Raw genomic sequence first — 16,993 nt, 5'->3', positions numbered from 1 at the left:
TTATTTTTAGAATAAATCTCCATTAATGAATTAAAAAAAATCAACCTTCCTGTGGTTGAAATGCAGTGACCACCAACTCAGGCTCACAGCTAACTGGTTTGGTTCCACATTCCACTTGGCCCAGAGCTCAAGGAATGTTATGCCTGTCAGCATTCTCAGCCTAAATCCAGTTGGACTAGCTCCCAAGGTGGGGCTCCTGGAATGATGGGTGGGAGACATAGCAAGGTCTGCAGAGCTTAACGGCATCTCCAGAAAGCTGAGAAGAATTTGGACCTTCATTCTAGAAAAATGTGTGGCAGGGCTCCTATATTCCAGGAATCTACAGTTTGTCTATTGGTATAGAAAGACATGGGAAGAAAAAATCACCCCATTCATGGGAACGGAAACCGGTAGTCTTTGGCACTCCCATCCTTTCTCAGATTGCTTTGAAACAGAAGCTTCAAGTCTACACTCAATAATTTGCCTCTGAGGAGTGTGGGGTAACTTGAATATGTGTATAATTTTGTTATTGTTGCTGTCGTCATGCAGGCAATTGGAGACCAAGTATGAAAGACTGTCCACAGGCAGAGGTTACGTCTCTCGGAGAAGAAAAGAAAGCCTCATAGCAGGATCTGAATTCCCTCTCCACCAAGAGAACTCGGAGATGTGCAAGGTGGTGTTTGCTCCTGAGCCAGCAAGTACTTCTAGCGGTTGGTTCTGAAACTGATTGGTGATGTTTCACTTGAATCTGTCTTCCCAGAAGGGATACCATGTGACATGCCTGTGTACTTGCTCTCTGAGAGCACAGTGTTTACATGTTTACCTGTATTTAAGATTTTTGTAAAAAGCTATGAAAAACCTCCAATGATTAAATGTGGGCCTATTCGGTATGCTCCCTATAGTGTCATTCTGAGCCAACATACGTGATACTTCCGGCAACATTCCCAGTTTTCTTGTCCCTCCATCAAATCCCGTTTGGTGCGGTGGGAAGAGGGCTGTCCTGAGAAGAAACGATTGTTTATAAAACACATGACAAAGCACGCATATGCTCAGGAGAACCCAATTTTGTTTTAACAATTTTTAATCAGTGTGTATAAAAACCTTGACAGGACCTTAAGCATGGCTCGTTTCTACCAAATGTGTCGCCCAATCAGAAAACTAAAACAAAAACAAACAAAACACCAGACCTTTTTCTTTTTTTCTTTTTTGAGGGAAAGTGGGGGGGGGGGAGGGGATATGACTTTCTAAACACTTTTGTCACAGCTTCAAGAGTGAATATTTATCTCTTTTGTTGTTAGTTTTACTAAGTATTGAGGTAGAAGACACACAGATTTAAAACATACATTATCTTTCTGCGGACCACAAAGTCAGACTGCTAGAAGAAAGCCATTTAGTTCTCTGACTTCTGCCCTGCAAAAATACTGGACTTAGCACATAAGAGTTGGAAATACTAATTTCAGAAACTCCATTTGATTTTACTTGTACTGTCTCTTTGAGACTGTCATGTGGTACAGTGTCCTTTATAAGGGACATCTTAATCTAGTCATTATTTTATCTTTCATTCAACTGTTTTGTGGTGAAAGTTCTAGTCTGTTTGAATACAATCTGTACAAAAACCAGAATGGCCCAAAGACTTTAACACTGCTTTTAGAAACTGATGGATTTGGACTTCTAAAATATGAGATCAAGAAAATATTGTCTTTATCTGTACAAATTGAAAGAGCCATGTTAAACATCTTTAAATATCTGTTAATGAAAACAGATATATGTGTTGATAGTGATAAACTCAAAACAGATAATAGTGCTCATTTGCCCATTACACACACACACACACACACACACACACAGACACACACACACAATGGACGTTTAGCTAGCCCATCACTGGTTGTAAATTTTAAATGACGTGTGGTGAAATAAACATATGGAAATCCTATTGAACTGCTTTTGTCTTCCATTACTTTGGACACCATATTTCTCTGTTTCTGCCACTTTCTGAGCGCAGACACATATGCAACTAAGCTTCTGCCACTCTATAGAGCAGGCCAGATTCTCCAATAGGTCAGAGCCCTTTGGAAAATGAGCAACTGAGAATAGCCACAGTCAGAACCTGTTGAAAACAAGCTCTAATTGCAGTTTTCATAAGGCTCAGGGCCAGCACTTTCATTGTTATGTTACTGAGAAGAGAAACAGGAATCAAAACCTGGAGGGGGGGCAGTGTATCACTGGTGGTGGCATTGGTCTTGGAAGGAGTACTCTGTAAAGATACTCATGCTACAGCAAAAGCAAATTGATCTAGAGCACTAAGAGAAAGATGTCACGGATATCTCAGGAAGGAACCTCAGCCATGTGATGCTTAATGAACTACAATTGCTTCTGTAAAATGTAAAACAATAATTTACTCAAGAGTGATGACTGTGGTGTTCTGGACATTAGAGTTATAGGACTTCCCAACTGCTTGTTTGCCGGGCCGAGTCAAACGCTGCTGCCCATTTGGAGAATGGATAGTACTTCGCAACTCTAACTTGCTCCAAAGAAACAAGAAACCTGAAGCATAGAACAAACACTACCTCCTGTCTGGATGAAAAGGTAGAAATTTAAGAGGGATGGAGTGATAGTCCACATTTTGGAATGATGTATTGGAGCCAGAAATGTAACCATAAGCCTCACTTGTAGTCTCTGACTTCACTGCTTCAAACACCAGTGTCCGTAGCTCTGTCCCCTGCAAAGATGTCTTCCTGGGAAGGTGCCGTAGCTTCTTCCTGTATACCTTAGAGATTTAAGCTGACGGCTTTGCTTCCGTGAAGTGCTGCCATTCCCGTATCTCATTAGAGTATTGCCCTCGACAGGTTGCTCCCTGCCTCTCTGAACCTGACCATCGTGAAAAATAATTTTAAAGCTAACACTTCTTCAGTGCTTGTTATGTAGCAGGTATTGTAAGCATTGTATATATGTTAAATTATTTAATTGTCACAATAGCTATATTTAATAGGGAGCATTATTATTTCCGTATTACAGATCAGCACTGTCCAATAGAAACAGAATGTGGGAGCGTCTGGGTGGCTCAGTTGGTTGAGCATCCGACTCTTGCTTTCGGCTCAGGTCATGATCCCGGGATGGTGGGATCCAGTCCCGCGGCGAGCGCCACACTGAGTGTGGAGCCAGCTTAAGGTTCTCCCCCTCTTTAACTCTCTCCCCCTCTATCCCTCTCCTCCCACCTAAAATAAAATTAAAAAAAAGAAACATAATGTAAACCACATAAACAATTTTAAATTTCTAGTAGTGACTTAAAAAAAAATGAACAGAAACGAGTGAAATGAATTTTAATAATATATTTTAACCCAATATATGCAAAGTATTATATCAACATGTAAGAAATATAAAAAATATCAATGGGATGTTTTGGGGGAGGAGGATTAGATCTTTGAAACGTGGTATATAATTAGCATACACTGCACACCACATCTCAGTTTGGATTAGCCACGTTTCAAATGCTTAATAGCCGCATGTGGCTAGTTGTCACTGAATTGGAGAGTACAATTATAAATGGAGAAACTGGGACACAGAAGACATTTAACTTCTGGCACAGAAGATATTTTCTTGGCCAGAAAATGGTAAAACTAGGATTCAAATACGAGTGGTCTTTCCCAGAATCTGCTCTCCAAATTCACTATATTTTCCAGATCATTTTGGTTTTGAAAATTTGCCACTTAAAGAAGACAGACAGCAGTTATGAAAATGACAAACATGGAACAGCAGCTACAAGGCTTTAAGCTGTATTACAAAGTTTTGAGTCTCAGTGCCCTTCTCTTCTCTATGATTCTTGCGTCTTTTTCTCCGATATTACCTGAAGTTCTTGTCCATTCATAGACCTCTATTTGTTTCTTTGCAAGTATGCCTTTCTCCATGAAGAGTATTATAGTTTTATCTCTAAATTTAGGTATTTGATCCATTTTGAGTTTATTTGTGTATATTGTGGGCAGTAGGGGGTCCAAATTTATTCCTTTGTATATGGATATCCAATTATCCCAGCAGCATTTGTTGGAAGATGATTCTTTCCCATTGAGTTGTTTTAGCACTCTTGCTTCAATTTGATTGACTATATATAACAGGTCATTTCTGGATTGTCAATTTTATTCCATTAATCTACATACCTACCTTTATGCCAGTACCACACTTGATTACTGTTGCTTTGTAGTATGCTATGAAATTAGGAAATGTGAGTTCATCTACTTTGTTCTTTTTCAACATTGTTTTGGCTATAGTGAGTTCCTTGGGTTTCCATATGGATTTTAGGATCAATTTGTCAATTTCTACAGAGCTAGCTAGGAATCTGATAGGGATTGTGTTGAACCTATGTATCAGTTTTAGGAATATTGTCATTTTAATGTTAAATCTCCTGAGGCATAAACATGGGGCATCTTTCTACTTCAATCTTTAATTTCTTTCAACAATGTTTCATAATTTTCAGGGTATAAGTTTTGCACTTTTGTTAAATTTATTCCACGTTTTATTATTTCTATGCTATTGTAAATGAAATTGTTTTCTTTCATTTTTGGATTGTTCATTACAGGTGTACATAAATACAGTTGATTTTTGTACACTGATCATGAATCCTGCAACCTTGTTGAACTTACTAGTTCTTTTTTAAAATTTTTTAATGTTTATTTAATTTTGAGAGAGAGAGAGAGTGAGAGAGAGCGAGAGCCCACGCAAGCAGGAGAGGGGCAGAGAGAGAGGGAGACACAGAATCCGAAGCAGGCTCCAGGCTCTGAGCTGTCAGCACAGAGCTCACACGGGGCTCGAACTCAGGAACCACAAGATCATGCATGACCTGAGCTGAAGTTGGACACTTAACTGACTGGGCCACCCAGGCACCGCTGAACTAACCAGTTCTAATATTTTTTTGGTAGTTACTTAGGATTTTCTATGTAAAACATCATGCCATCTGTAAATAGAGATTGATTTATTTCTTCCTTTCCAATCTGAATTTCTTTAATTTCATTTTCTTGCCAGATCGTCCTGGCTAGAACCTCCAGGACAGTGCTGAATAGGAGTGGTGAGAGTGGTCATAGCCAAGATGACAGTGCTGGTGAAGATGGTGTTGGGGAGTAATAGCAGTAACTCCCCTTCATGACCACAGAACATAAAAGGAAGGCTCAAATTAATTGGGAATGGCTCTAGTTCTAAGTAATTGTAGTTGAGAATTCATAAAGTCTTATTTGAAAGCTTAAACACTTAAATAATCCAAATGCCCTCCCTAATGAAATACAGGGATGGGGAAAGCAGAACTTGAAGTGTCTCTCCTGGCATTAAGAATCTTAGATGGGGCACCTGGGTGGCGCAGTCGGTTAAGCGTCCGACTTCAGCCAGGTCACGATCTCGCGGTCTGTGAGTTCAAGCCCCGCGTCAGGCTCTGGGCTGATGGCTCAGAGCCTGGAGCCTGTTTCCGATTCTGTGTCTCCTTCTCTCTCTGCCCCTCCCCCGTTCATGCTCTGTCTCTCTCTGTCCCAAAAGTAAATAAACGTTGAAAAAAAAAAAAAAAAGAATCTTAGAGATTCAGAAGCTTCACTTCTCTTTAATTGAAGCTTCACTGCTCTTCATCATTTTGGTGGTTAACTGAAAGGCAGTGGGCGTGGCAGAGAGGGAGACAGGGAGGCCTGGTTTGGAATTCTAATTCCACTGCCTACTGCTTGAATGACATTGGGTATGTGACTCAATTGTCATCTCTAATATGGGTATGATAATCTATGTTTCACTGGGTTATTTTAAGTTGAGACAGGACATGTTAAAGTACAGTGCCAAGTATACAGAGCATTTGATAAATGTTTTTTTTTTTTTTTTACTATCATTAATGTTGTTTTTAATATTAGAGCTGTAGTGAACAAGTTCTTATTTATCAACAATCAGCTTTGATCTTATTTAATAGCAAAGAAGTTGGTTTGTTCTACCTTGCAACTAGTTGGAGAGCACAGTGGTTCTCTGTCAGGGCTTAGTGCAATGTGGTTTGGGTAGCTAAACCTCTTGTATGCAGCATCTGGGAAGTGGGAAGCAGGGCAGTATAGCAGTGAAGGCGATTTGGAGTAAGATACTCCAGCACATCTGAAATCTCACCTTGTCCACACACGTCTGCTTTATAAACCTCCAAGCTTCTCAGTTTCCTCCTCTGTAAAATGAGCAGCCCCTCATAGGTCATTGTGAGGTTGAAATAAGTTAATGGGCCAGTGCCTGGCACATAGCATGCACTAAGTATTTGCTAATATTAACTTTTAATATGTGGTCCTATAGAACTCCTCAATTAAGCAACATTTTATATTCTGACTCATGGAGTGAATCTGTTTTCTGCATTTTCACTCGTGGGCATCATGGATTTTAGGAAGATCACCAGGTTTGCTTATTTGCTTATCGTGAAAACACTAGTTTCACATTCTAAAAATCATTTGCATATTTTGTAACAACATGACTTTCACCCATTTCTCCACATTCCAGATTTCATTGATCCTTTCTTTACCAAATTGGTTTGCTTTTGGTCTCTGGGACTGTGATAATTACCAAGAGGAAAGAGTAAGTATTTTCATGAGGAAGCAAGGAATGAATCTAAAATCTAGACATAAAATAAGCGAGTTCCAGTAGAGTTTTGGGGGACAATAGTAAGAGGACTCCACATCATAAGTGAGATGGATAGCATTTTGAGAGGGAAGAAGACACCAGAAGAAGACTGCATCCCACCTCAGTTCTCATCCTTCTTCAGGACTGGAACAGAATGTCCTGCATCTAATCGTCAACCAATTCTTACTCACCACCCCCCTCACTGTCAGATTCTCTTTCTTTGTCAGGGACCCTGTAGAAAGAGGGTCACTGTGTGAAACAGATGGCACATCCAAACTGGGTAAGTTCAGAAGAGCTCAGTAAATGTCATAAAGGTATGAGCAGGTTAGAGGGAAGCCAACAAGAGACGGTGCATCCTGAGGCTCACAACCACAGGAAGCCTGAAAGGTCAAGGGAGAGAGTACTCACTGGAATCTAGAGAACATAAACTATGTGGAGTTATGACGTTGAATTAAAGAGCACAAGCAGCCCTCACCACATCCTCTGGAGGGAGCAGGGAAACAAACACCATACCTTGCTTGCTTTTCTCCCTCCAATCTCCTGTCTGTGGTACCCACTGGCTAATACCAACCAGAAGCCAGAGGCAAGAATGCCTATTGATCCAGACTATCTATAAAGGTGGGAAGGGTAGATAGAGGTTTGGAAGGGAAAATGGAAAGCCCAAGCTTATATGAGTCTTTCCAATTTATCAGTTGATTTAATCAGTCATCTTATACAACATGATGGGTCTATTAGGAATAAGAAATGTACTAGGTTAAAAAAATTAAAATAAAATAGATTCCTTCACCTCAAGAAAATCAGTGAAGTGAGGTAAGCCATACAGCTAAAAATAATTTTAGCACAATGGTATAAATGTTGTAAAAAAAAATGGGTTCAAAATCCAAAGAGAGCATAAAAGGAAGAAAGATAAAGAAAACATCAAGGAGGTAAAATTCGAGCTAGTTCACCTGACTTCTTTACCTCTATCCCAGCTGCTGTCAACCAAAATTGGCCTCTTCCCTTGGCTGTGTATCAGATTCCTTTACAATCCATGATACCTACAACCCCAAAGTGAAGTATGTTCTGTGTACCTTCAGCTTGAGTCCACAGATAAACGATTCTCACTTTCAGAGAACTTACTATACAATTGCATTTTCTACTTTATGAGAGTATAAAAGAATATAAAAATTTAGATCAATAAAAAGCCCATCATTGGTGGTATATTAGTTCACCATTTACCTACCATCAGGGGATTACAGTTAATCTAGAATGAATTTGTAATCATTTGCTACCCTCCTATTAATAAAAGTTTAATTTATTCACAGTTGACTTGGAACATCACATAAACCTGTAAGCTATTTTTATCCTTCTATTTTTACTAGAAAGATTCCTGCCATAATCTTCTAGGATTACATGTAAAAGTTTGTTCTCTGTTGACCATGTGTTTGTCTTCTTTGGAAAAATGTCTACTCAGGTCCTCTGTCCATTTTTAAATTGGATAATTTGGGGTTCTTTTAGTGTTGAGTTGTATAAGCTCTTTATATATTTTGGATATTAACTCCTTAGTGGATATGTCATTTCCAAATATCTTCTCCCATTCAGTAGGTTACCTTGTCATTTTGTTGACGGTTTCCTTCACTGCTCGAATGAAAAGATGCTTAACAACCCTAATCATCAGGGAAGTACAAGTCAAATCCACAATGAGATATCACTTTACACCTGTCAGAATGGCTTGAATAAAAAAGACAAGACATAACAAGTGTTGGTGAGGATGTGGAGAAAAAAGAACCCTGTGCAAACCCTGTGCACTGTTGGTGGGAATGCAAATTGGCAGAGCCACTGTGGAAAACAGTATGGAAGTTCCTCAAAAAATTAAAAATAGAATTACCATATGATCCAGTAATTCCACTACTGGGAATCTCCCCAAAGAAAATGAAAACACTAATGTGAAAAGATACACGCACCTCTATGTTTATTGTGGCATTAGTTACAATAGCCAAGCTATGGAAGTAACCCAAGTATCCATGGATAGATGAATGGATAAAGGACATGTATACATACAATGGACTATTACTGAGGCATAAAAAAGAATGAGATCTTGCCATTTGCAACCACATGGATGGACCTAGAGAGTATAATGCTAAACAAAATAAGTCAGAGAAAGACACCATGTGATTTCACTCATATGTGGAATTTAAGAAACCAAATAAATGAACAAAGAAAAAAGAGACAAACGAAAAAACAGACTTTAAATACAGAGAACAAACTGGTGGTTACCAGAGGGGTGGTGGGTGTAGAGGATGGATGAAATTGGCAAAGGGGATTAGGAGTTCACTTATCATAATGAGCATTGAGTAATGTATAGAATTGTTAAATCAATATATTGTACACCTGAAGCTAATATGACACTGTATATTATCTATACTGCAATAAAAAATCTTGGACGTATTCTCTCCAGAATAGGTTTTAGGTTTAAATACCTGATTCCTGGCAGTAACTCTTTGACATTGGCCATAGCAACTTCTTTCTAGATATGTCTCCTGAGGCAAGAGAAACAAAAGCAAAAATAAATATTGAGACTACTCAAAAGAAAAAGCTTCTGCACAGTGAAGGAAACAATCAACAAAACTAAAAGGCAACCTGTGGAATGGAAGAAGATATTTTCAAATGACACATCTGATAAAGTGTTAGTATCCAAAATATATTTTTAAAAAACTAATAAAACTCAATACACAAAAAATGAATAATCCAATGAAAAATAGGCAAAAGACATGAATGGACATTTTTCCAAAGAAGACACACAGATGGACAACAGACACATCAAAAGATGCTCAACATCACTTATTATCATGGATATGCAAATCAAAACTACAATGATATATATATATATATATATATATATGACCTCAAATATATCAAAACTACAATGATATATATATATATATATCCCTGTATATATATCCCTATATATATATATCCCTATATATATATATCCCTATATATATATATATATCCCTATATATATATATCCCTATATATATATATATCCCTATATATATATATATCCCTATATATATATATCCCTATATATATATATCCTTATATATATATATCCCTATATATATATATATGTATATATATATATATCCCTATATATATCCCTATATATATATCCCTATATATATATATCCTTATATATATATATCCCTATATATATATATATCCATATATCCATATATATATATCCATATATGTGTGTGTGTGTGTATATATATATATATATATATATATATATATCACCTCACACCTGTCAGAATGGCTAAAATCAACAACACAAGAAACAACAGGTGTTGGTGAGGAGGTGGAGTAGGGGGAACCATCTTGCACTGTTAGTGGGAATGCAAACAGGTGCAGCCACTCTGGAAAAGTGTGGAGTTTTCTCAAAAAGTTAGAAATAGAACTACCCTATGATCCAGCAATCACACTACTACTTATTTACCCAAAGAACACAAAAATATTAATTGAAAGGGATAGATGCACCCTGATGCTTATAGCAGTATTATCTACAATAACCAAATTATGGAAACAGCCCAAGTGTCTATCGATTGATGAATGGATAAAGAAGTGGTATGTATCTATATAATGGAATATTACTCAGCCATAAAAAAGAATAAAATCTTGCCATTTGCAATTACATGGATGGAATTAGAGAGTATTATGCTAAGCAAAATAAGTCAAAAAAGGAAAATATCGTATGATTTCAGTCACATAGAATTTAAGAAAGAAAACAAATGAACAAAGGTGGGAAAGAGAAAGAGAGAGAACCAAACCAAGAAACAGATTCTTAACTATAAAGAACAAAATGATGGTTACCAGAAAGGAATGGTGGTGGGGGGAAGGAGTTAAATAAGTGATGGGGATTAAGGAATGCACTTGTACTACACTTGATCTTAGCCAAAAGGCCGAGAAGCGATAAGGAGTGCACTTGTGATGAGCACCAGGTGTTGTATAAAGGTGTTGAATCACTGTATTGTACACCTGAAATTAACAGTACACTGTATGTTAAATAAATTTAAATAAAATAAAATAATTTAAATTAATTTAAATAAAAATTAAAAAAGAATTACCTGATTCCTTTTGTTACTGAAAGTGAGTCACTTCCATTCTGTTTTAGGTTTCCTATCCTCACTTTTAAACTAAATAAAATTAACTTGAAAATTAAATAAAAACATTTTCAGAGAGAGAGAGAGAGAGAGCGAGCAGGGGAAGGGCAGAGAGAGAGAGAGAGAGAGGGAGACACAGAATCTGAAGCAGGCTTCAGGCTCTGAGCTGTCAGCACAGAGCCTGACGTGGGGCTCCAACTCATGAACCGTGAGATCATGACCTGAGCCAAAGTTGGACACTCAACTGACTGAGCCACCCAGGCGCCCCTCCCCACTTTTTTTGTTTTTAAATATGTCTTCCACTCAGTTTTCCTGAAGATAAATCACGTAACCACAGTCATGGGGTAAGATGTGTGAGATGAATCTTTCAAATTATTGAGCTATAAAGAGATGCTTAGCCCCTCCCCACTTTTTTTGTTTTTAAATATGTCTTCCACTCAGTTTTCCTGAAGATAAATCACGTAACCACAGTCATGGGGTAAGATGTGTGAGATGAATCTTTCAAATTATTGAGCTATAAAGAGATGCTTAGCAGTGATGTTCTAAAGTATTTCTCAGGAAAGAAGACATTAGCTCTTTAATGAAATCCTAGAGGGCCATGCTGAATACAAAGCATTTATTGGGAGTAGACAATTTCTAAAAATTAACCAATTTACGCCTAACCAAAGTCTCCCTCTCTCCCTTTATTACTTATCAAACATTTTAGGTTAGGTGCACTTGTTAGGTATCATACACGGTTCTAGGCACTTCACAGGTATCCAATCATTTCATTCTTATACCAACCCTATAAGGTAGGAACTATTACTATATACCCTTGGTATATGGAGCACGGAGAGATACAGTGACTTGTCCAAGATTTTCACAGATGGTGAAGAGAGGAGCCAGGATTTAACCTAGGGAAGCCTCCTTCTAGAGTTCAAGCATGTACCTACTGTACTCTGCTACCTAACCAGGGTCCAGTCTGAGTCCCTAAGCCTGGAAATCCATTCACTCTCCACACTTAGGTTCAACATTTCATTGGGGCCTCATAGGCACTGCTCTTCTTGAACAACACACTTCCTTTCCCTGCAGCATGCACGCCCTGAGCACACCAACATTCAACTGTTTCAGTTCCTCTGCTCTCATCTGTCCCCCTGCTTTCTGCCCAAAGGGATCTTAGCAAGCCCAGCTCCCATCACATTTCCTGGGCATGGCAGCTTCCAGCTGCCAAGACACCTGCTTCCCAGGTATGCTTATTACACTTAGCACCTACTTGGGAATTAATCGTACCAACTTGGGGGACTGCCTTTCTGCATTGTGTCGTGTTATTAACAAATTACTTTCGTTATGTAAATATCTTATTTTCCCAAATAGGGTAAGAGCTTCTCAAGCTCAGGGCTACGTATACCGTCCTTAGAATCCTCCATGCAGTGCATGATGTTCAGTAACTACTGAGCTGTTCCCTATGGATGTCACTGCATTTGTACCTTTCAGGATGGCCAAAGAGCCATTTGAAGCAGACAGATTTCAGTCAGATCCTCTGAAACAAATCATTTTACTCCCCTTTAATGATCCAGTATTCTTACACTCCCCTCAAAATAAAATAAAATAAAAATGCAAGAAAAAGACTAAATTTATTTTGCCAAAAAGTAAAGAAAGCCATATTTCTTAAGCACTGTCTTTTTTAAATGCTCACAAAGACCCTGATGCAGACATCTGTTATCTCTGTTAGAAAAAAAAATCATTGAGAAAAATGAGGATCAGAAAAGCAGTATTTACTGGGGGCTAGTATGCTAACGTGATGGTTCAAGAGCAGGGTTCTCTACTCAGGGACAGCAACCTTCTTGCTTCCTTCCAAGGGGTCAGCCTGTGGTCATCAGTCAACTGTGGTTCAGAGCAGTGGTTCCCAAAACTGTGTGCATGAGAGTCATCTGGAGGGCTTCTTAAAACACAGATGCTGTCTGCCACCAACCCCCCCCCGCCCCCCACCCCCATTGCAGATTCAACTATTGGCCTGAGGTAGGCCAAGGATTTGCATTGAAAACAGATAATGTTTCCTAGGTGGCATTTCCTAGTTGAAGCCCTTGCTGTTGGTATGAGGACTGCACTTTTAGATTCTTGCTCCTAGAGAAGGAGGAAGACACTTCATATCATAGTAAGACCATTGATCTCTCCTAACATTTGTAAATTGGGGTGGGGGGGTGGGAGCTGGGAGGGAGGGTGAGAAAGTAAGTCTGTGGTTTCAGCAAATCATTAGGAGCCTCTCACCCCTCCGTCTTTAGAATAATTAAAAAAATTTTTTTAACATTTATTTATTATTGAGAGACAGAGAGAGACAGAGCATTAGCATGGGAGGGGCAGAGAGAGAGGGAAACAGAATCTGAAGCAGGCTCCAGGCTCTGAGCTGTCAGCACAGAGACCGACGCAGGGCTGAAACTCACAAACTGTGAGATCATGACCTGAGCCGAAGTCTGATGCCTAACCAACTGAGCCACCCAGGTGCCCCTTTAGGATAATTTTATTTATTTATTTATTTACTTATTTATTAATTTAACGTTTATTTATTTATGAGAGAGAGAGAGAGAGAGAGAGAGAGATTGCGAGCAGAGGAGGGGCAGAGAGGGAGACACAGAATCCAAAGCAGGCTCCAGGCCCTGAGCTGTCAGCACAGAGCCTGACTCAGGGCTCCAACTCACAAACCTGTGAGATCATGACCTGAGCTGAAGTCGGACACTTAACCGACTGAGCCACCCAGGCGCCCCTAGGATAATTTTAAACAAGTACTCAAATATGAAGTTTGTAGATGGTGAGTTTGCATGTTAGTGGGTGGGTGTGCAGAACTGGGATAAAGGAGGCAGGGAGACATCTCAAAATCCCATGTGTCTCAAGTTTAAGAATGTTCATGTCCTTTTCATTCAGTAATTCCACTTAGAGGGCTTTATCTCAAGGAAATAATCAGAGATGCTTGAAAAGATTTGTGTTCAAAGATGTTCACTGAAGTATCATTTTCACAGCCCAAAGCTATAAAAACCAAGTACTTAAAATATGAGATTGATTAAACAAATTATAATGCCATCTGAGGAAATAAGATACAGCTGTTAAAAATTATTCCTCTAAGGATATGGGAAGATAAGAAGGTAGGTTTCGAGGTGCCTGGGTGGCTCCGTCAAGCTACTGACTGTTGATTTTGGCTCAGGTCATGATCTCATGGTTCATGAATTTGAGCCCTGCATTGGAGTCTGCACTGATGGTGTGGAGCCTCCTTGGGATTCTCTGTCTCCCTCTCTCTCCCTTTCTCCCACTCATGTTCTCTCTCTCTCTCTCTCTCAAAAATAAACATTTTTTAAAAAAGGAGGTAGGTTTATAATTTTATGAAGCAAAAAAGTAGACTATAAAAAAACATATAAAGTATCAAATATACTTACAAGTATTTATTCCTAGAAAGCAGTTTATGTAGTGGGTACCTCTGGGTGATGACAAATTTTCTCAACTCTTCAGTTTCTAGAATATCCTAACATTCTCTCAATTTCCTTCAAAGAACATGCATTATTATGCTAAGTAGAACATGTCCAAATAAACAGTTTGAGTATTTTTAAGCAACCTCTACAGCAGTGAATTTGAATTTTTCAGAAGCAGAAGTGCTGTAATGGAGAGGCGTAGCATAGTAGTTAATATTTCTTGAATGCTAACCTCAGGCTAGAGGTAATATAGAGTATCTCTGTGTAATTCTCACTTTATAATAATAGGTACAACATAATGTTATTTAGCAATATTGTGTTTCTAGTGTGTGTCCATACACATATGTATATAATAAAACCTGTTTTTATTCTGTATCCAGTGTACTGAAGTACATTAGCATGCAGAGAAGATTACAGTTGACGACAATCTGTTGATGAAGGTTGTAACTTCAAGGGGCAAAAGAAACCGTAGTTTTGGCTCTGTCTTTGACTGTCTTTTCACACCACTTCTGTGGGATAAGCTTCCTGTCAAAGGGCTCTGGGTGTGTTGCTTCTCCTCGTGTATACCCTTTTTAGTACCGGTCTACTATTGCCCTTCAGTAGCTCCCTGCTCCCTGCACAACTACATAGCTCTTCATTTTTGGTCTCTTGCTACTGCTCTGGTTTTCCTGGTTCTCTTCTCACTTCCCCCTCTGTTCCCTGCCTGCCCCATGCTGGGTCGTTGGCTTGGATATCTTCTTGTGGTGGCTCTTAGCCAGGTTCCTCTTTCATTCTCCATGCCTTTGACAAGGCTTAGACCAGATAGCTTCACCAGCATATCAGGCATTCTCACCATATTTAAGGGCTTCCTGAAATCTGAACCTCTTCATGAATTAGAGCACCTGGCATATAGCAGGCATTCATTCATTCCCAAAGGATATTGAGTCCCTCCACACTGGAAACTCAACAGAGATTTCTGCTCTGTGAGACTCCAACATATACCCAACACACACACACACAGTGTGCCCACTAAACCTTGTACAGGCTGCTGTCATTCTAAATATTTTCTAGAATAATTCTAGAATCTAGAATTTTCTAGAATCTGAGCCTACACTAACCTGAAAACTGACTTTAGAATTCCTTTTATTTAAAAAAAAAATACCTGTTTAAAAACACACCTTAATCAGCATACTGCCTTTAAAACATGTCCCCAAATTATTTGATACTCTTCCTGTTGAGAGATGGGATCTATGTTCTAGCCTATTGAATCAGGATTCTGTGTTTGCTTGTCAAATAGAGTGTGATGAAAGTGGATGCTATGTCACTGCATGAATTGAGGCCTTGGGAACTGGTAGTATCTGCTACTGTCTGTTGGGATACTCATTGTTGGAAGTCAGCCACCATGTTTTGAGGAAGCCCAAGCAGCCCATGGAGAAGCCCAGGTGAAGAGAAACTGAGGCCCTGCTGAATGCCTGGCCAATAACAGCAGCTTTCCAGTCATATCAGTAAACCATCATGGAAGTAGATTCTCTGGTCCCTAGTTGAGCGGCTGTGTAAAACACAGCCAAGCCTCCCATGCTGAACCCTGCCCAAATTACAGATTCACAAGCTAAGCAAATGGTTTTTGTGGGTTTTAAGCCCCTGTTTGGTGGTGGATTGTCACTTAGCAATACAAAGCTAGAGCAATGCATGTACTTGGTTATGAAGATGGGTCTTCTGCAGATATTGTAGTGGGTCTGCATTAGTGGGCCTTCATTAGGTGGCCAAATTGCTCTGTGTAAGAAATAATAGGATGTTAGAGGATTCTAAGCCAGAAAATAAGGAGCAGAGGAAGCGAGGATGAAGGAGGGAGAGGAATGTCATAATAGGGAGAGTGGTTGAAGTACAAGTGAAGTCAACAACCAGTGAAATCATCTAACACCAGAGACACCAGAGATTATCTAGAATGGGGATATCATTGGTTTGGATTTAAGGTGTTTGCTGATGCAGCTGGCTGCCATGCAATGGGAGTACCTGCTAATCTCCAACCCATGCTCCCTAAACCTTCCTCCAAATCCTGCCCTACATATAGTTTTGAGTCTGGAATGCCCAGGATTTGATGGGTGTACTGCCTTAAACTCCATGGGGGCAATGCAGTGTTGAGTAACACCGTGAACACTTGACACAAAATGGAGAATGGAATTTGAGAATTCACTGGAAACAAGACCTGGAATCTACAGGTGACTCAGGAAAACATAAGGCTTGTAACTGTCCTCAACTCTTTCTTGCCCCATTACCCCCAACCCCTGGACATATGTGAGGGATCCTGGACATCTCTCTTTGTGGAATGTGGGCTCAAATATTTTGGAGGCTTTGATCAACTCCAGTTGATTAGTGGTTGCCTTAAAGAACTTGTTAAAGCATTGATCCTCACTGTGCGCTCGGTCTCCAAAATGTGTGCCTCTAATATTTATGCTTTGAAGGGGACAAGCACAATTTCCTGGGCCTCCATGTGTGCCCTCGGGGAAACTTGTCTAGGTTGCTCTTGGGCGTCACCAGAGCATCACATACCTTGGCAGGTGCTCCTCACAATGCTACTTAATGACACAGTTAGATGTCTTTGGTTGGTCAGGTGAAATACTCTGGTACAGGGAAAGACCCATACCAGACTTCTGATCTTCAGAAGCATAAGATGATAAATTTGTGTTGTCTTAAGCCACTAAATTTGTGGTTACCGCAGCAATCAAAAACTAACACAACCTGGACGTAAAACATTATGATAGAAGATTTTAGTTAAGTGAAGGTAGGATACAGAAGAAAATCAAAATGCCCAAAGCTTGATTTTTGAGTTCAAATAGAGACAAACGA

At 39.3% G+C, this 16,993-nt stretch overlaps 1 protein-coding gene and 1 pseudogene across 2 annotated transcripts in view; one reads left to right on the top strand and one right to left on the bottom strand.

Annotated features, from left to right (window-relative positions):
• MTTP (microsomal triglyceride transfer protein) overlaps positions 1-1,915 on the top strand; it is a 59,585-nt gene extending 57,670 nt beyond the window's left edge. For both annotated transcript variants that reach the window (XM_045056054.1, XM_019829170.3), the window contains exon 18: positions 529-1,915. In XM_045056054.1, the coding sequence (XP_044911989.1) occupies positions 529-700 (172 nt within the window). In that variant the 3' untranslated portion in view covers positions 701-1,915. The remainder of the gene's footprint in view (positions 1-528) is intronic.
• Positions 1,916-10,463: 8,548 nt separating this feature from the next.
• Positions 10,464-10,541, bottom strand: LOC111560380 (annotated as a pseudogene).
• Positions 10,542-16,993: the final 6,452 nt, after the last annotated feature.

Source organism: Felis catus, chromosome B1, assembly GCF_018350175.1.
Source record: "Felis catus isolate Fca126 chromosome B1, F.catus_Fca126_mat1.0, whole genome shotgun sequence".
Classification (NCBI taxonomy): domain Eukaryota; kingdom Metazoa; phylum Chordata; class Mammalia; order Carnivora; family Felidae; genus Felis; species Felis catus.
This window is presented reverse-complemented; position numbering and strand designations above follow the sequence as displayed.